We start from the raw sequence: 14,455 nt of genomic DNA, 5'->3' as shown, positions 1-14,455 counted from the left end.
TGAGGAGTTTTCTGACTGCCATGCATGGGCTAGCCAGCCTCAGCATCATGTCCTAGAGTCACCTGTACAAGGGGAACATGTCCTGATTCTGTGGGCTGAGATACCTGTCCAGACACTTAACAAAACCCCTTTGCCTAATGAGACACACTAGAAAGGGGATCAGACTTTCTCTACAAACAGGCAAACTATATCTTGGCTTGTGATATTCAAAACACTGGACAAGGATATATGAGGAAGCCAGAAGGGAAAGCAAGGGTCCTGTCTTCACAGGGATCTCACAGTGTTAGCTGGTGACTATCTTAGAGGCCAATACCAGTCTTCCTCTGTAGTATCTTCCCCATCTCTCCCTTTGTTCCTTCTTCCTTCTCTCCCTCCATTTTCCCTTTCTCCCTCCTTTTTCCCCTCTCCTCTCTGCCTCCTCTTCATTCTCCTTCCCCAACCCCAGCTTTTTTTCTGTCACTTTGTAGCCTACGTTGCCTTTGAACTTGCAATTCTCCTGTCCCCTACCTCTGCAGTGCTGGTTTAAAAAGCATACACCATCCTCTGCTCTTTTCTGTTTTGCTCTGTGTAGCACTCAGCTCAGGGTCCAACCTAGAGGTGTTTCATTAATGTATTCTGTAAGTGTGGAACAAAGCAATCTAGGAAAGGGGGCAGGATGACAGCTTATAAATGTACGGATATGAGGAGGCAGATTTACTTAAATGTAGAAAGACCTAGGCAATGGGCCAGTGAGATGGCTCAGTGGGTGAAGGTGCTTGCTGCCAAGCCAAACATGAGTTTGATCTCTGTTACTCACATGGTAGAAGAAGAGAACCAGTAAATATTAGGAAAGGTAGGGAGTCAAGCAGGCAGATCCACCAAATGAAAAAGTAGGACAGAGGGCAGTGCCTAACGGGTGAAGGGCTTAGGCTGAGCGTGCATAGAGAAGAAGCAGTGTATCTGCCTATTGACTGAAGTGTGTAGTGTCTGGAACATAGCAAGTGCTCAGTATACCTTTTGCATAACTGCACAGGGTAAGATTCAGTACTGTTCTTAGAGGACAGGAAGATTTTGGATAGGTAGAGATGGGTCAGGACACAGTTGAGTCTCCTTTTCAGGAAGACAGTATTTTGGGGGCAGGCTCCAGGATTGTTCAGCCGTGCATCCAGATAATGGTTTAGCATAATGCTAGACACAGTGAAACTCTTGGTAATTTGATTTAAACTGATGTAAAGATTGTCCAAAAGAAGGTTTTTGAAGGGTTTAGAAGCTGAGAGCTGATCAGCAATCTCATGCTCTGGAGGAACTAAGAAGAGAAAATAGAGGAAACACACCAGCTTGGGCAGTTAGGAACCACAGGCAACTTGTTTGGTTTTGGATATAGGGACCAGGCTCACTTAAAACTCATAGTGATCACCGGGCGGTGGTGGCGCACGCCTTTAATCCCAGCACTTGGGAGGCAGAGGCAGGCGGATTTCTGAGTTCGAGAGTTCGAGGCTAGCCTGGTCTACAGAGTGAGTTCTAGGACAGCCAGGGCTACACAGAGAAACCCTGTCTCGAAAAACCAAACCCAAAACAAAACCAAAAACAAACAAACAAACAAACAAACAAACAAAAAACTCATAGTGATCCTCTTGCTTCAGTGTCTTAAGTGTTGGCATTATAGGTGTGTACCGCCATGCACACCCCATAGGAGCCTTTGAAATAGCAGATGAGAGGCAGACACCAAATTGTGAGTCCAAGAAAGATACAGTGTGAGGAGAGCAGAAGTGAATACATGTTGTCCTGTGGTAAAGGTAGGATCAAGGAAGGCTTATCATTTGTCTGTTTTAAATAGAAGAAATCTAAACATGTTGTTCCAAGTGTGGAAGTAATAGCTGAAGAATGGAGGGTTTGGGGTACTGAAGAGATAAGAAAGAGAGAATGCAAAAGCTTGCTGGGCAAACACAGGGAATAACTAGGGGATCACAGACATATCTTTCTTGTGGGTCCTGTTTGTGGCATTTCTTAGCAACCCAGAAACATCTTGTCTCTACCAAGAGCCTCCTCAGTACTGGCTCACAGCCTCCAGGAAGCTACCTTTTCTCCTAAGTACAGGTTTTCATCTCCCTCACATCTTCTCAGACACAGGAACATTTCCAAGCATGTAAACTGACAGTGAGAGGACAAGGGGAAGTCAACCCCACTCATCTCTACTCTTGCTCCTTTTCCCTTAAGGACACAGGACTTCTGGGGACAGTTCTTTGCCTCTATGGCACTGCGGATATCCAGGTAGTCTTGATTTGTATGTTCATTTCTCAATACCTGGGCTTCTGACTCAAACACCCTACTTAAGAGTTGTAACTTGGGCTGGAGAGATGGCTCAGCCCTTAAGAGCACTGACTAAAGATCCTGAGTTCAATTCCCAGCAACCACATGGTGGCTCACAACCATCTGTAATGGGATCCGATGTCCTCTTCTGGTGTGTCTGAAGACAGCTACAGTGTACTCATATACATAAAATAAATAAATAAATAAATAAATAAATCTTTAAAAAAAGGGGGGTGCATACTGCTCTTGTAGAGGACCCGAGCTTGGTTCCCAGCACCCACGTACAGTGGCTCACAATGGCCTGTAACTCCAGCTCCAGGGGAATCTGACTCCTTTGGGATCTATGCTCTGTGAGAATCTGTACTCATATGTTCATGCCCCCTTGACTGAGTACATAACTGTGGTAGAACACTTGCCTAGCATGCATAAGGCCCCAAGTCCAAATCCAAGTACCTCAACACCTGTCCTCCTCAAGACCCCCAAAACAAAATAACATCTCCAAGTACCTCAAAGCCTACCCCCACACACACAAAGAAAAAAACCTGAAAAAACCAACCCCAAATTACATCTCAAAGAACAATCTAACTTTTACTAGGCCTTGTGGTATATGTCTTTAATTCCACATTCACCAGTTACCACAACCACAGCCACTCAAACTGGGAAGGCAGAGGGCTGTCCTTTGCTTTCCTTAGCCTAGAGGGCAAAGGTTAGCAATTCAGAGGAGACTGCATAATCTGATGGTAGTTCCCTCTGAGTTCTCCCTTTTAGGGAGCCATAATTGTCCCTGTCTCTGCCACTCAGGAGGCAGAGATATGCAGATCTCTGTGAATTCAAGGCCAGCCTGGTCTATGTATCAAGTTCCAGAATTCCAGAATAGCCAGAGGTACACAGCAAAACTTTGTCTCAAAAAACGAAAACAAGGGCGGTGGTGGCACACGCCTTTAGTCCCAGCACTTGGGAGGCAGAGGCAGGCGGATTTCTGAGTTTGAGGCCAGCCTGGTCTACAGAGTGAGTTCCAGGACAGCCAGGGCTACACAGAGAAACCCTGTCTCGAAAAAACAAAAACAAAAACAAAAACAAGAAAAGTTATAGCCTAGATGGCCAAAGACAGTTCATTATCCCCATGACAAAAATGCACATGAAACAACCTTCTCTTCTACTGGGAGCTACCAGCCCAGCAGCAGACATTCCCACAAGATGCTCTGTAGGATACAGAGCTGAAACCCAAGTCACTGTGATTGGGAATTACTAGTGGGTATGTCAAAAACTCAAGCTGCACATCTGTAATCCCAATACTTGGGAGATGAAGGCAAGAAGATCAGGAGTTCAAGGCCAGCCTTGGTTTACATAGTAAATTCAAAGTCTTCAGTCAAGAGACTGCCTCAAAAAACAAACCAGGAAAAAAAGAAAAAGAAAAACCCAAGAGCTCTGAAGTACTCTCTGAGCCTGTTCTCTGAGAGTACCTGTGGCTGCTCTGTAAGGCCCCACCCTCACCATCTGTGTGTATGAATCCAATGTTCCACACATGAAGCATCTCTTCAATCCATTCCCTGCCTTTGTTCCTTCTAGTGTCTTCTCTGCTTGTAGTGTGTGGCGCAATGGGTCACAACTGCTCAACAATTCCATTCTAGTGACCTAGGGTCCCTCACCTCTTGACTTTGCCATGCTTGTCTTGCTGGTCCTCAGCATCAGAAAATACCCTCTTCACTTGGCCTCAACCTCTTGCCTACGTCTCCAGAAGTCCTGTGTCTTTAGGGGGAAAGGAGAGAGAGTAGAGATGAGAGGGGTTGACTTCTCCCTTGTCTTCCCCAGAGAGCCCATGTGTATTGGAAACCTGCACCTAGGAGAGAAGGCAGCTTCCTTGAGGCTGAGAGCCAGTACTGAGGAGGCTCTAGGTAGAGGCAAATCACCACACCTCACCAGAGAATGACACAACAGCCAAGGCTTAGGGATCCCCTCAGCAGCAAGAGAACTCATTCAAACACTCATCTTACACAAAAACATTTACCAGTTACCACAGCCACTCAAACTGGGAAGGCAGAGGGCTGTCCTTGGCTTTCCTTAGCCTAGAGGGCAAAGGTTAGCAATTCAGGGGAGACTGCATAATCTGATGGTAGTTCCCTCTGAGTTCTCCCTTCTAGGCAGCCATAATTGTCCCTATCTTTGTCCTCTCTAATCTTGAGCTCCCTGACTCAGTTTGGTATCCAAATTTCCTAGAAGGGAAAAAAACCCTTGCCAGCAGACTCATACCAACGCCATACAGGGAGTAATTGTGAGAGACCTGTGGGGCTGAGTCTCAGTCCTTTCTGTCTTATTCTTCAGGGTCCCTAGAGTGGCCAGTTAAGAGATAACTTGAAGGTACCTCCTCAACTTGCCTCTACCTCCAGAATATAGGGCTTAGGGACCAACTAGGACCTCTTTCCTGCTGGACAAAGTCTGACACCTGGTGGGCATAGTGAGGAATGACCAGAGGGCACTTTTTTCTTTTCTTTTTTTTTCTTTCTTTCTTTCTTTCTTTTTTTTTTTTTTTTTTTGGTTTTTTCGAGACAGGGTTTCTCTGTGTAGTCCTGGCTGTCCTGGAACTCACTCTGTAGACCAGGCTAGCCTCGAACTCAGAAATCCACCTGCCTCTGCCTCCCAAGTGCTGGGATTAAAGGCATGCACCACCACTGCCCGGCTAAAAGGGCACTTTTCAAATCCCCAGAATTTCTTCTGAACTGCTGGCCCTGGTGAAAGGGGAGCTGACCAGTGGAGCTGCGTGGAAAGTTCCTGGGCAGGGCAGAATAGACACTAGGGACCCAGGGAAACCTTCCTATTTTCCCACTCTTTTTGTTTGTTTTGTTTTTTGTTTTTTCGAGACAGGGTTTCTCTGTGTAGCCCTGGTTGTCCTGGAACTCACTCTGTAGACCAGGCTGGCCTCGAACTCAGAGATCCGCCTGCCTCTGCCTCCCAAGTGCTGGGATTAAAGGCGTGCGCCACCACCGCCCGGCAAATTTTCCCACTCTTTAAATCCATGAAACTCAGAACCTACCAGGCTAAGGTGCTGGGCCTGAGAGGTAGAGAGGAACTAGGAGGAGCTCCTGGAGAAGTATGGTACCTGGGGGAAAGAACGAAGGCTAGTAAAACGTTTTGGGATGTTCACCTGGATGCACAAAATCCCCTAAACTGGACTGATTTTAGCTCAGAATGAGTAGTGGGGCCTGAAGGGGGTGTGGCTAAGGAGAGGGAAAGGAATAGGAGAGACCTCCCATCCCACTGAGCCCCGTGCAACTGCTCTCCTCCCTCTCTTCTGCCTGCCCCATCTTCTCAGCACTATCTGGCTTTCTCCATATGATCCATCTCAAACGGAAGGACAAGGACTTTCAGGATGTATCTTGGTGTATAGTGCTGACTCCACCTGGAACTGTCACACCGAGTAACGCCAAGTTTAATCTGCTTTCCACTGGAGCTGTGCCCCAGTGAGTTCTGGGCTTCTGTTCAGGTTCTTTGTTCTCCTGGTCTCCAGGACTTTGACCTTGAACCTAGTAAGGCTTTTGACATTTCCAAGGTGTACGTTAACTGTGTCTCCTTCTATCGCCAGCTTCTGGAATCAGTGCTGACCAAAGGCACTTCACATTCAAGACAGAACTGAGCCACTAACTTAGACCACCAGTTTGGTCTCCACTCTGAGAACTGAACAGCAGTTTGATGGGGCCCAAGAAGCTGCCTGCATCAATCAAAGTGTTCTAGGCAGGAAGGGAAATGAGGAGGTTAGAGAAGAAAGTAGGAAAACACCCAAAGACAGGAGAACAAGTCAGTGTCCCAAACACTTTAGAGGACCATCAGATGCTGAGCAGGCCAGGAAGATCCCAATGCTCACATGGAAAAGACAACATGCTTCCTAGGGAGAGCTCCACTCTCCACTCCCCAACCCCACCAGAAGGCCAGTGCTAGGGGTCCTGCACTGAGACAGAACACTCCAGATCCCTGAGGGGCTGAGGGGAACCTAAAGCCCCTGGGAGCTATCTTTCTAGACAGTGTAGGAGAAGCTACCTGGACCTGAGCCAAGAAGATCTGGGGTAGGGATTGGAGGGAGGGCAGGTGGCGATGGCCCAGCCAAGATCCACAGAGCAGGTCAGGGTGTCAGGAGCTGTCAAAGGAGAGAGGGGAATCGGCCCAGGGAGTGATGGGAGCTGCTGTGGCCGCCCAGCGGCACACCCCATTTCACGCTCCCTGGGCGGTGGCAGGCCCCACGGCTATCAGCTTTCAGGGGTGGGAGGGACCAGGAATGAGGAGGGGTCTGCCCCACCCAGGCTTCCTTGTTCCCTCAGGGCTTTGTGGACTCAGGAAGTGGGTGCCACATACCTTGGGGAACAGCCCCAGAGTACCTTTCTGAGACCCTTTTAAGGAGTGGACAGTCCCACAGAGCCTAGGAGCTACACCACTATAGAGCACCAGGCTTGATGAGACCTAATGCCTATGCTTTTCCCTTCCTAGTAAAGAATGCCTCTCCCCCTTCCCAACTCTGTAGAGTCCTTTCTCCCAGACTTGGGCTCCACTGTCCAGAAGACAGATGGAGGGATCAGACCTGGGCCACCCCAAACAATGGGTCAGAGAAAGGCATTCCAGGTCTTTGCAGTGTGCCCACAGCTCCCTTAAGAAGCTAATGGGGGAAGACTAGGCAAGAGGAGGCCCCTGGAGACACAACCTTCTGTCCACCACTGATGGGCTCCTCTCTAGAGTGATCCTCTTCTCTGCCACACACACACACACACACAGACACACACACACAGGCACACACAGACACACATACACAGACACAGACACACATACACAGACACACAGACACACAGACACACAGACACACAGACACAGACACATATATATATACACTCACACAGGCACACGCACACACACACGCGCACACACACACACACACAGGCACACGGGAGGCCAGCCGAGTGCTTCCTAAGCCAGATCTCAGAGCTTCCGAAAAGGAGGGCAAAGGCCTCCAGTCAGCCGTCCTTAGACCTTGCACCCCTGGAACGAAGAACCGGATGGGCTCTCCAGAGGGTGATTAGTGCTGGGTCAGTCCCAGTGCTGGTTCCCAGACTCCCTCAGGCCAGCACTTTCACCCGCTGCCAGGAAGTTGGTGAGGGGGAGGTGGTAGTAGGGGTGAGTCAGCGATGACAGGAGCCCCAAAACAAAGGTCATGGGTAGAGAATTGAGAGACGCTGTTTACAGCAATTACCTCCTGGAGGTCTTCTCCCAATGCCTACCATTCTCTAGCTCTCAGGAGCTCTCCTGCTCTCTGTCCGGCCTGACAACTGTGTATGACCCTCTATCTTCCAAGTCTGGGAGCTTCTGGAGCACAGGGAAGGCTAGTTTGTTATACAGTATCTGTTACTAAGAGCACTGATCACAATTTGCCTACACTTCCCACTTGCAAAAAAACTCTTTTGATATCTATTTTGAGTTAGCATGTGGGAGATACTTAGAACTTGGCACATGGTAAGTCCAATATGGGGATTAGGTCTATTGAAATTATTTTCTGCTCATGATACACATTCAGAAAAAAACAGAGCAGATCTGTCAATTAGGAATTGGAGATATGAATCCATGGGGAGTGGGGACTATATTACGGTGTCCTGTTTGAAATGGAATCTTCCTGACTAGTAAAGTGGACAGAGGCAGGCTGTGGGACTTGACAGAGGACACAGCAACTGCATGCCTGGGCTGGGTGGACAGTGTCTCTGCCAGCAGACTGTGAGAAAGGAGCCTTCTGAGCTCATGGGTTTCTCCAGCAAGGTCTCCTGGGGCCAGTAGGAGCAGGGAAGGACCTGGACTAGTCCAAACTCTCTTTGGACCTACAGATCTGATCCCACAGTGCTCTAGGGCCAACCAGCAGGAGTAAAAGATTCTCAGGGGACTTACAAACTGGCCACGGGGATTAGTGAGGCTGAAAAGAACATTTGCCTAGGAAGGAAAAACGGGAAGTGAGAGGCCGAGGATAACTCTCTATATGTCCCTGGGGACCCAAGTGGACCAATTAGAAACCCGAGGAGGTGGTGAAGTCTGGGGCATCTTGACAGGTTCTTGGTTCTGCCTAACCCCTTCTCACTCGGAACACAGCAGCAGCTACCCCGCCCCCTGCCTTCTGCCGATTGTCATTGGCTAGAATTAAGACCCCGCCCCGCAAAGGCGGTTTGCCATTTGCTTAGATCTCTGATGTTTGCGTGCTTGTGGGGGCGGAAGACAGGCGTCATTCCCTGGAACCTAGGGACTTCCTCTCTCTGCTTGTCTGGGTCAACTTGTCTGTCCATTGCTGGCCCATCTCTCTCTGGCCCCCTCTCTCACCCTCAGCAGCTGTCTCTCACAGGCCCGCTGCCCTGCCTTTTCTTTGCCTCCTGCTCCGCCTGCCTGGGTGGCCGCCATGGGTCGGAAGCGGTTCATCACTGACTCCTACCCTGTTGTGAAGAAGAGGGAGGGGCCCCCTGGGCACAGCAAGGGGGAGCTGGCACCCGAGATAGGTCTCTGAAATGTGGGGGTGGCAGGAAGAGTGGACAAGAAGTGACCAGAAAGGAGTCAGTCCCTCTCTCCCTCTCTGTCTCTCTCTGTCTCTCTGTCTCTGTCTCTGTCTCTGTCTCTCTCTCTCTGTGTGTGTGTGTGTGTGTGTGTGTGTGTGTGTGTGTGTGTGTGTGTTGGCTAAAAGAGGAAGCTAGCATGTCTCGCACTTCCGATGAGCTGTCTGTCTGCTGATGGCAAAGGCAAACTAGTGAGGAGATAGCCAGGATATAGAGGCACAGCTCTAAGTCCAGGGTAGGGCAAAGGCCTGGATGGGACTGAGGGGTCACATGTTATTGCAGGGGAAGACACCCAGTCCCTCAGCCAGGAGGAAACAGAGCTGGAGCTGCTGAGGCAATTTGACCTGGCCTGGCAATATGGGCCTTGCACAGGTGAGAACCCCATTTCCAGCCCCATCCATCAGGCACAGCTCTGAATCAGTTCTGCCATCAGTGTGTCTCAGAAGTAATCCAAGTGCCTGTCTAACTCTTGGACTCTGTCTCCTGAGAATGACAATGGAGGCTCAAGAAACTGCCCTCTGTCTTCTCTAGCGTGGACTGTCCTGCCCATCCTGTCTTCTTTCCCTATGGCAGGTATCACAAGGCTGCAGCGCTGGCATCGGGCAGAGCAGATGGGCTTGAAGCCTCCCCTAGAGGTACACCAAGTGTTGAAGACACACCCTGAAGACCCTCGCTTCCAGTGCAGGTCAGGACAGCTGGGATAGCTTTCAGGGGAACCAGGCACTTCTCCAGGAGTTGCCACCCTCTTGGTCAACATAGGGGCTGCCTTGACTTGGAGAAATGGAAACAGACTTAAAGGGTCCCTTCTGACAAGCAAGAAGGGTCTTCTAGGTGCCTGGCTCGAGATAGGTCTCTATAATGATCCTCTATGAGCTAATGGTGGGGGAAGTGTATATCTAGGGCCCATGGGGCTATCCATGCGTGTACTGAGGTGTTCACCAGAGCCACAGAACCACAGGCAATAGTTATGAACTAGAGACTTTCCATCAAGGAACAGATCTGACTTGGCTATGAGTTCCTTCTCCCACACTGTCTTCCACAGCCTCTGGCATCTCTACCCACTCTGAGGTACCACCTTGGTTGTCCCTAGCCGCCAAGAACTTCAGGACAAACAGCATGGCCTGCTTTTCCCATCTCATCCTTGGAGAAAGTCAGCAGGTTGACTTTGGAGTTCTTCCTGATTCAGCTTCTTATCTGTCTAAACAACAGACTGCTGAAGCTCCTGGGGACCTGTGAAGCTGAGCACCTCTAAGCCCTAATCATGACCACCAGATGCCTGCCCCACCCTCTCTGATCTATGGTGTGGCAAATCCAGCACAGCCTGGCATAAAATCAGATGTAGGCAAATAACCTAAAGGACCCACCTTGGGCATCTAGCTGAGGGCACAACTGACTGAGTTATTGAATCAAGGGCCTCACTGATGATTATAATAAAGCACATTAAACCTGAAATCCTGACCTTTAGTCTTTTCATATGCTCTACTCTAGCTGGCAGTTCCCAAAATGTAGTTAGGCTGGAGAGCCAGCTACAGGAGAGCCAGCTACAGGAGAGCCAGCTACAGGAGAGCCAGCTACAGGAGAGCCAGCTACAGGAGAGCGAGCTACAGGCTTTTTGTTTGGTTGTTTTGAGACAGTTTCTCTGTGTTGTCCTGGTCCTGTAGACTAGTCTGGCCTCAGACTCAAAGATTTGCCTGCCTCTGCTTCCTGAATGCTGAGATTAAGGGGTCTCAATGGGGGGATGGGGTGCAGCCCTATGATCGAGATCTAAAGTAAATAAACTCATTAATTAATGGGGAAAAAAGGTCTCACTATATAATTCTGTCTGTTCTAGAACTCACTATATAGACCAGGCTGGCTTCTAACTCACAGAAATCTACTTGTCTCTGTCTCCCACGTGTTGGGATTAGAGGCTTGTGTTTCTACACCACCAGGCTTCCATATCTATTTTTCTAAGGCAGTCTTTTCTCTTTTCTCTTTTTTCTTATTATTATTTTTATTGGATATTTTATTTACATTTCAGATGTTCTCCCCTTACCCCATTCCCCCCCCCCCCGCCCAGGAACCCCCTATCCCATCCCCCCTCCTCCTGCTTTACAGAAGTCTTTTCAAAAGCTGAGTGGCCTCTAGTATTCTCTGGTAGAAACCCAGTCTAAGTTTCCTTCCCTGACCAGCCAGCAGAAAACCTGCCTAATATGTCCAGCTTATGAACAGCTTCTAAGTTCCTGCTATGATAGGTCCCCATGGGGTGTTACTATCACTGAAAATATAGGCAAAACAATCATGGAAATCAGCTATGTCATGTGGTGGTAAGCATTAAGTAAAATTAGGGTGAGGGGTTCATAGCGGTTTAGAAAATGTCAATGAAATATTTTGGAGAAGCTGGACAGGAAAGACTCCATAGTAAGAAAGCATTTGAGAAGAGATACAAAGGAAGTAAGGAAGAGAAGGTTCATACCTGAGTAAATGTTTCAGACAGAAAGAATGATAAGAAAGGCTCAATGGCAGGAACATTTCCAGACTGTTCACAGAAGAATGTGAAGGTCAGAACACAGGGGACAAGGAGAAGACAAGGGAATGAGGCCAAACAAGTAGCAGGCCAGTCCCATTGGGCATTGTAGCCCATGATAAGAAATCTGGATTTTACTGTGAGTGAAAAGAGATATGGATGACTTTAAGGGGTGACATCATTGAACTTATGTTTTGAAAATACAAGTGCAGCTGTGGGTGGAAACAGTCTGTGGAGTTGGGAAAGCAGACAGGTGGGGAAACTGCTCTACTCAGCAAGGCTAATGAAACCTGTCTGAGAAGAGATGACAGGGATGTGGTCTGAAATAGGGTGGGGGCTGGAGCTGGTGAGAAGTGGCCAGATTGTATTTTGAAGGGACAACTGACCACCAGACATTGCTGATGTTGACTGGGATTTAAGGGGCAGGAGCCAAAGATAACTCCAAGGATTTGCGCCTGAGTGACTGGAAGCTCAGATATCGCATAGTAGAGGAGGAGGAGGAGGAGTGCGAAGAGCAGAGTAGGAAGGGAACAAAGAGCTTTAGATGCTTGGCTTTGGGGAGGGGCTGTGGGTGGAACCTGAGGTCTTGCCTATAACAGGCAAGAGCTCTGTTACTGAGCTACACCCCCAGTCAATATGTCCCATTTGAAGTGTTCGCAATGTATGCTAGTAAAGATGGAGTGTGGGTAGAAGATATGGTAAATTTGGAGTTCTGGAGAGGTCTAGATTTGAGATATAACTTTGGAGGAACTTTCAAATGGCATTTAAGGTCACAAGAATGAGCTGGGCACACTAGTTCTTGATCATGTGTAAAATCCCAACACTCTGGAACCTGATTCAGGACTAAAGTTTCAAAGCCAGTCTGGTAACATAGCAAGACCTTGCCTCCAAAATGTTCTCAGCACTCAGAAGACAGAGACAGGAAGAGCTCTGTGAGTTCAAGTCCAGCCTGGTTTATGTAGAGAGTTCGAGGACTGTCAGAGCTACACAGAAAGACCCTGTCTTAAAAAAAATCCAAATCCATCCATCAATCAGTATATTAATCTAGTATATTAATCATCAATCACAGCATATTAAGAGTATTGAGAGAAGAGGGATCCAAGAACGGCCCAGCCCTACTCTTAGGCCAGGGAAGTGGGAGAATACAGCAAAGGAGACAGGGGTGAGGGTAGCCTGCAGAGCGGAACAGTGGAGGCAATGGAGAGCCTGGAGAGTCCTAGCAGAGAGTTTCAACCCTTAGGTGTCCCCCAGAAGCCGGTAAAATGCAATTTGAGAGGGTTTGGCCACACAGAGGTCCCTGGGAACTTTGGTAGGAACAGCTTTGTGGTTTGAGGTAAGAGCCTTCCTGGAGAACTGGGGACAGGAAGCTTGTCAGTTTGGGTTTGATTTATTTCGGCTCGTGGTAAAGGCAGTATTATCATGCCAGGGAAGGGATAATGGCAGGAGTGCCTCTGACTCTAACACTGGGCTATGAGCAAGAAAAATCTGGAGCACTTCACAAATTCTATGCCATCCTGTCATTCCAACTTTAGCATAAGTGCTGCCGACAGGAGCACATGCCAACTCTTTGAGGAACATTTTACTGTAAAGGACCGGAGACTGCAGTAGTAGCTGGAAAAGGAATGAGATCAAAGGAACGGTTTGTTTTGTCTCTTGTTTTAGATGGAGCAGCAGAGCAGCTTAATTACACAGTGTGCACAATCAAGAGTGGTGCCTAGGACAGGATGTGATGCACGGGAAGGAGGTGATTGTTAAGGTCAGCTGGGAGGACAGGATGCTCTAGGTAAATGACTGTGACCATGCAAGAGAGGTAGGTATAGGGAAAGGACGTCTTGAGGGTGGGGATGCTGGAGGAGCAGATGCTCGTTGAGAGCCTGGCAGTGCTGGGTAGCATGGCATGTTTGTTAAGTGCTTATCCTGCCAACTGCTGTGCTGAGGACTGCATGCGTGTTATTAGCTGAAACCTGAGAACATTAATTATTGTCTGTGCTTTACAGATAAAGAAACTGAGGCTGAGAGGGAAAATGCTCTGCACAGCCAGCAAACAGCAAAGCCAGCCTTCACAGCTGCCCCACCAGGCTAGCCAAACACCTGCACTCCAGATGTTTAGGATGGACTTGATGAGATAAGGCCTACATATGGGGAAAGTTAAAAAAAAAAACCTCATGTAATACAAGTGCTGCCCCCAGGCAACCTAGGAATCTAGAGACACAGAGGTGCCCGGTTCTCAGGAAGCAGAGAGCATCTGGGGCAGGGGTGTACAGAAACCATTCTGCAGAAGCCTCCCCCTGCTGCACTGAAGTCATCCTGCTGACCCTCATTTGTACCAAGCCTTTGGGTTCACAGTGTTCCTTCTTCTTAGACCTTCCACTACAGAATTAATTCAGTCTCTGAGTATTCTCAGTAGTTTTATGTTTGGTCTTTTTAAAATCTGCCAATTTTACATTTGACTCCAGACTCTATCGATGTGTTGGAAGTAGCTGTTCTAACATGAAAATAAAACCCTTCAGGAAGATGTGTTTGTGCAGCTTGAGGCTGGCTTCATAAGCCTCTGACACCTATCACAGCTTAGCTCAGTCTAAGCAACACTGTGTAACAGTAAATAAGCACCCAGCCAGAGGAAATGGAAGGTATCCAGTCCTTGAAGGGTGAGCTAGAGCCTGCAGGCAGAGACTGGCGTTGTGGCCTGAGCAAACATTGTGTGTGGTGTGTTGGGGACAGGGGGTGTTTGGTGGTTTTTGTCAACTTGACAGAGAGTGGGATCCTCTGAGAAGAAGGAACCTCAGCTGAGAAAATTTTCCTATCAAATTGGCCTGTAGGGCATTTCTTGACTAATGATTAATGTGGACAAACCCAGCCCATGGTGGGTGATGCCATCCATGGACAAGTGGTCCTAAGGTGTATGAGAAAGTAAACTGAGCAAGCCAGGAGGACCAAGCCAGTAAGCAGCACTCCTCCATGGCATCTGCCTGAGTAACTGCCTCCAGGCTCCTGCCTTGCTTGAGTTCTTGCCCTGACTTCCCTCAGTGGTGGACTGGAAGTATAAGACGAAACAAACCCTCTCCTCCTGCAGTTACCTTTGGTTGTGGTTTTTATC

The 14,455-nt window shown here is 48.5% G+C and overlaps 1 protein-coding gene across 4 annotated transcripts; it reads left to right on the top strand.

Moving 5' to 3' along the window:
• The first annotated feature begins 8,502 nt into the window (after positions 1-8,502).
• Positions 8,503-13,873, top strand: Pold4 (DNA polymerase delta 4, accessory subunit). 4 transcript variants are annotated; one of them, XR_003711895.1, is made up of 5 exons: positions 8,520-8,798; positions 9,135-9,224; positions 9,426-9,537; positions 13,021-13,114; positions 13,356-13,873. XR_003711895.1 is itself a non-coding variant. In XM_028770914.1 (4 exons), exons 1-4 carry the CDS (start codon positions 8,702-8,704, stop codon positions 9,917-9,919), a joined length of 324 nt encoding a protein of 107 aa, XP_028626747.1. In that variant the 5' UTR covers positions 8,503-8,701; the 3' UTR covers positions 9,920-10,304. The 4 variants fall into 4 exon arrangements, 3 of the variants coding, with proteins under 3 accessions (XP_028626747.1, XP_028626748.1, XP_028626746.1); XM_028770914.1 differs by lacking the exons at positions 13,021-13,114; positions 13,356-13,873 and adding an exon at positions 9,895-10,304 and having other exon boundaries at positions 8,503-8,798; XM_028770915.1 differs by having other exon boundaries at positions 13,021-13,873.
• The last annotated feature ends 582 nt before the right edge of the window (positions 13,874-14,455 follow it).

Source organism: Grammomys surdaster, unplaced genomic scaffold (assembly GCF_004785775.1).
Source record: "Grammomys surdaster isolate TR1022 unplaced genomic scaffold, NIH_TR_1.0 205, whole genome shotgun sequence".
NCBI classification, from domain to species: domain Eukaryota; kingdom Metazoa; phylum Chordata; class Mammalia; order Rodentia; family Muridae; genus Grammomys; species Grammomys surdaster.
The sequence above is the reverse complement of the archived record's forward strand: the minus strand, read 5'-3'. Positions and strand labels throughout refer to the sequence as shown.

Excerpts from the sequence above, each read along its gene's own strand:
- Pold4 (XM_028770913.1), top strand. The coding sequence starts at position 8,702 with ATGGGTCGGAAGCGGTTCATCACTGACTCCTACCCTGTTGTGAAGAAG. Across the intron at positions 9,225-9,425 it reads GCAATATGGGCCTTGCACAG|GTATCACAAGGCTGCAGCGC; the intron begins GTGAGAACCCCA and ends TCCCTATGGCAG. Across the intron at positions 9,538-9,942 it reads GACCCTCGCTTCCAGTGCAG|CCGCCAAGAACTTCAGGACA; the intron begins GTCAGGACAGCT and ends GGTTGTCCCTAG.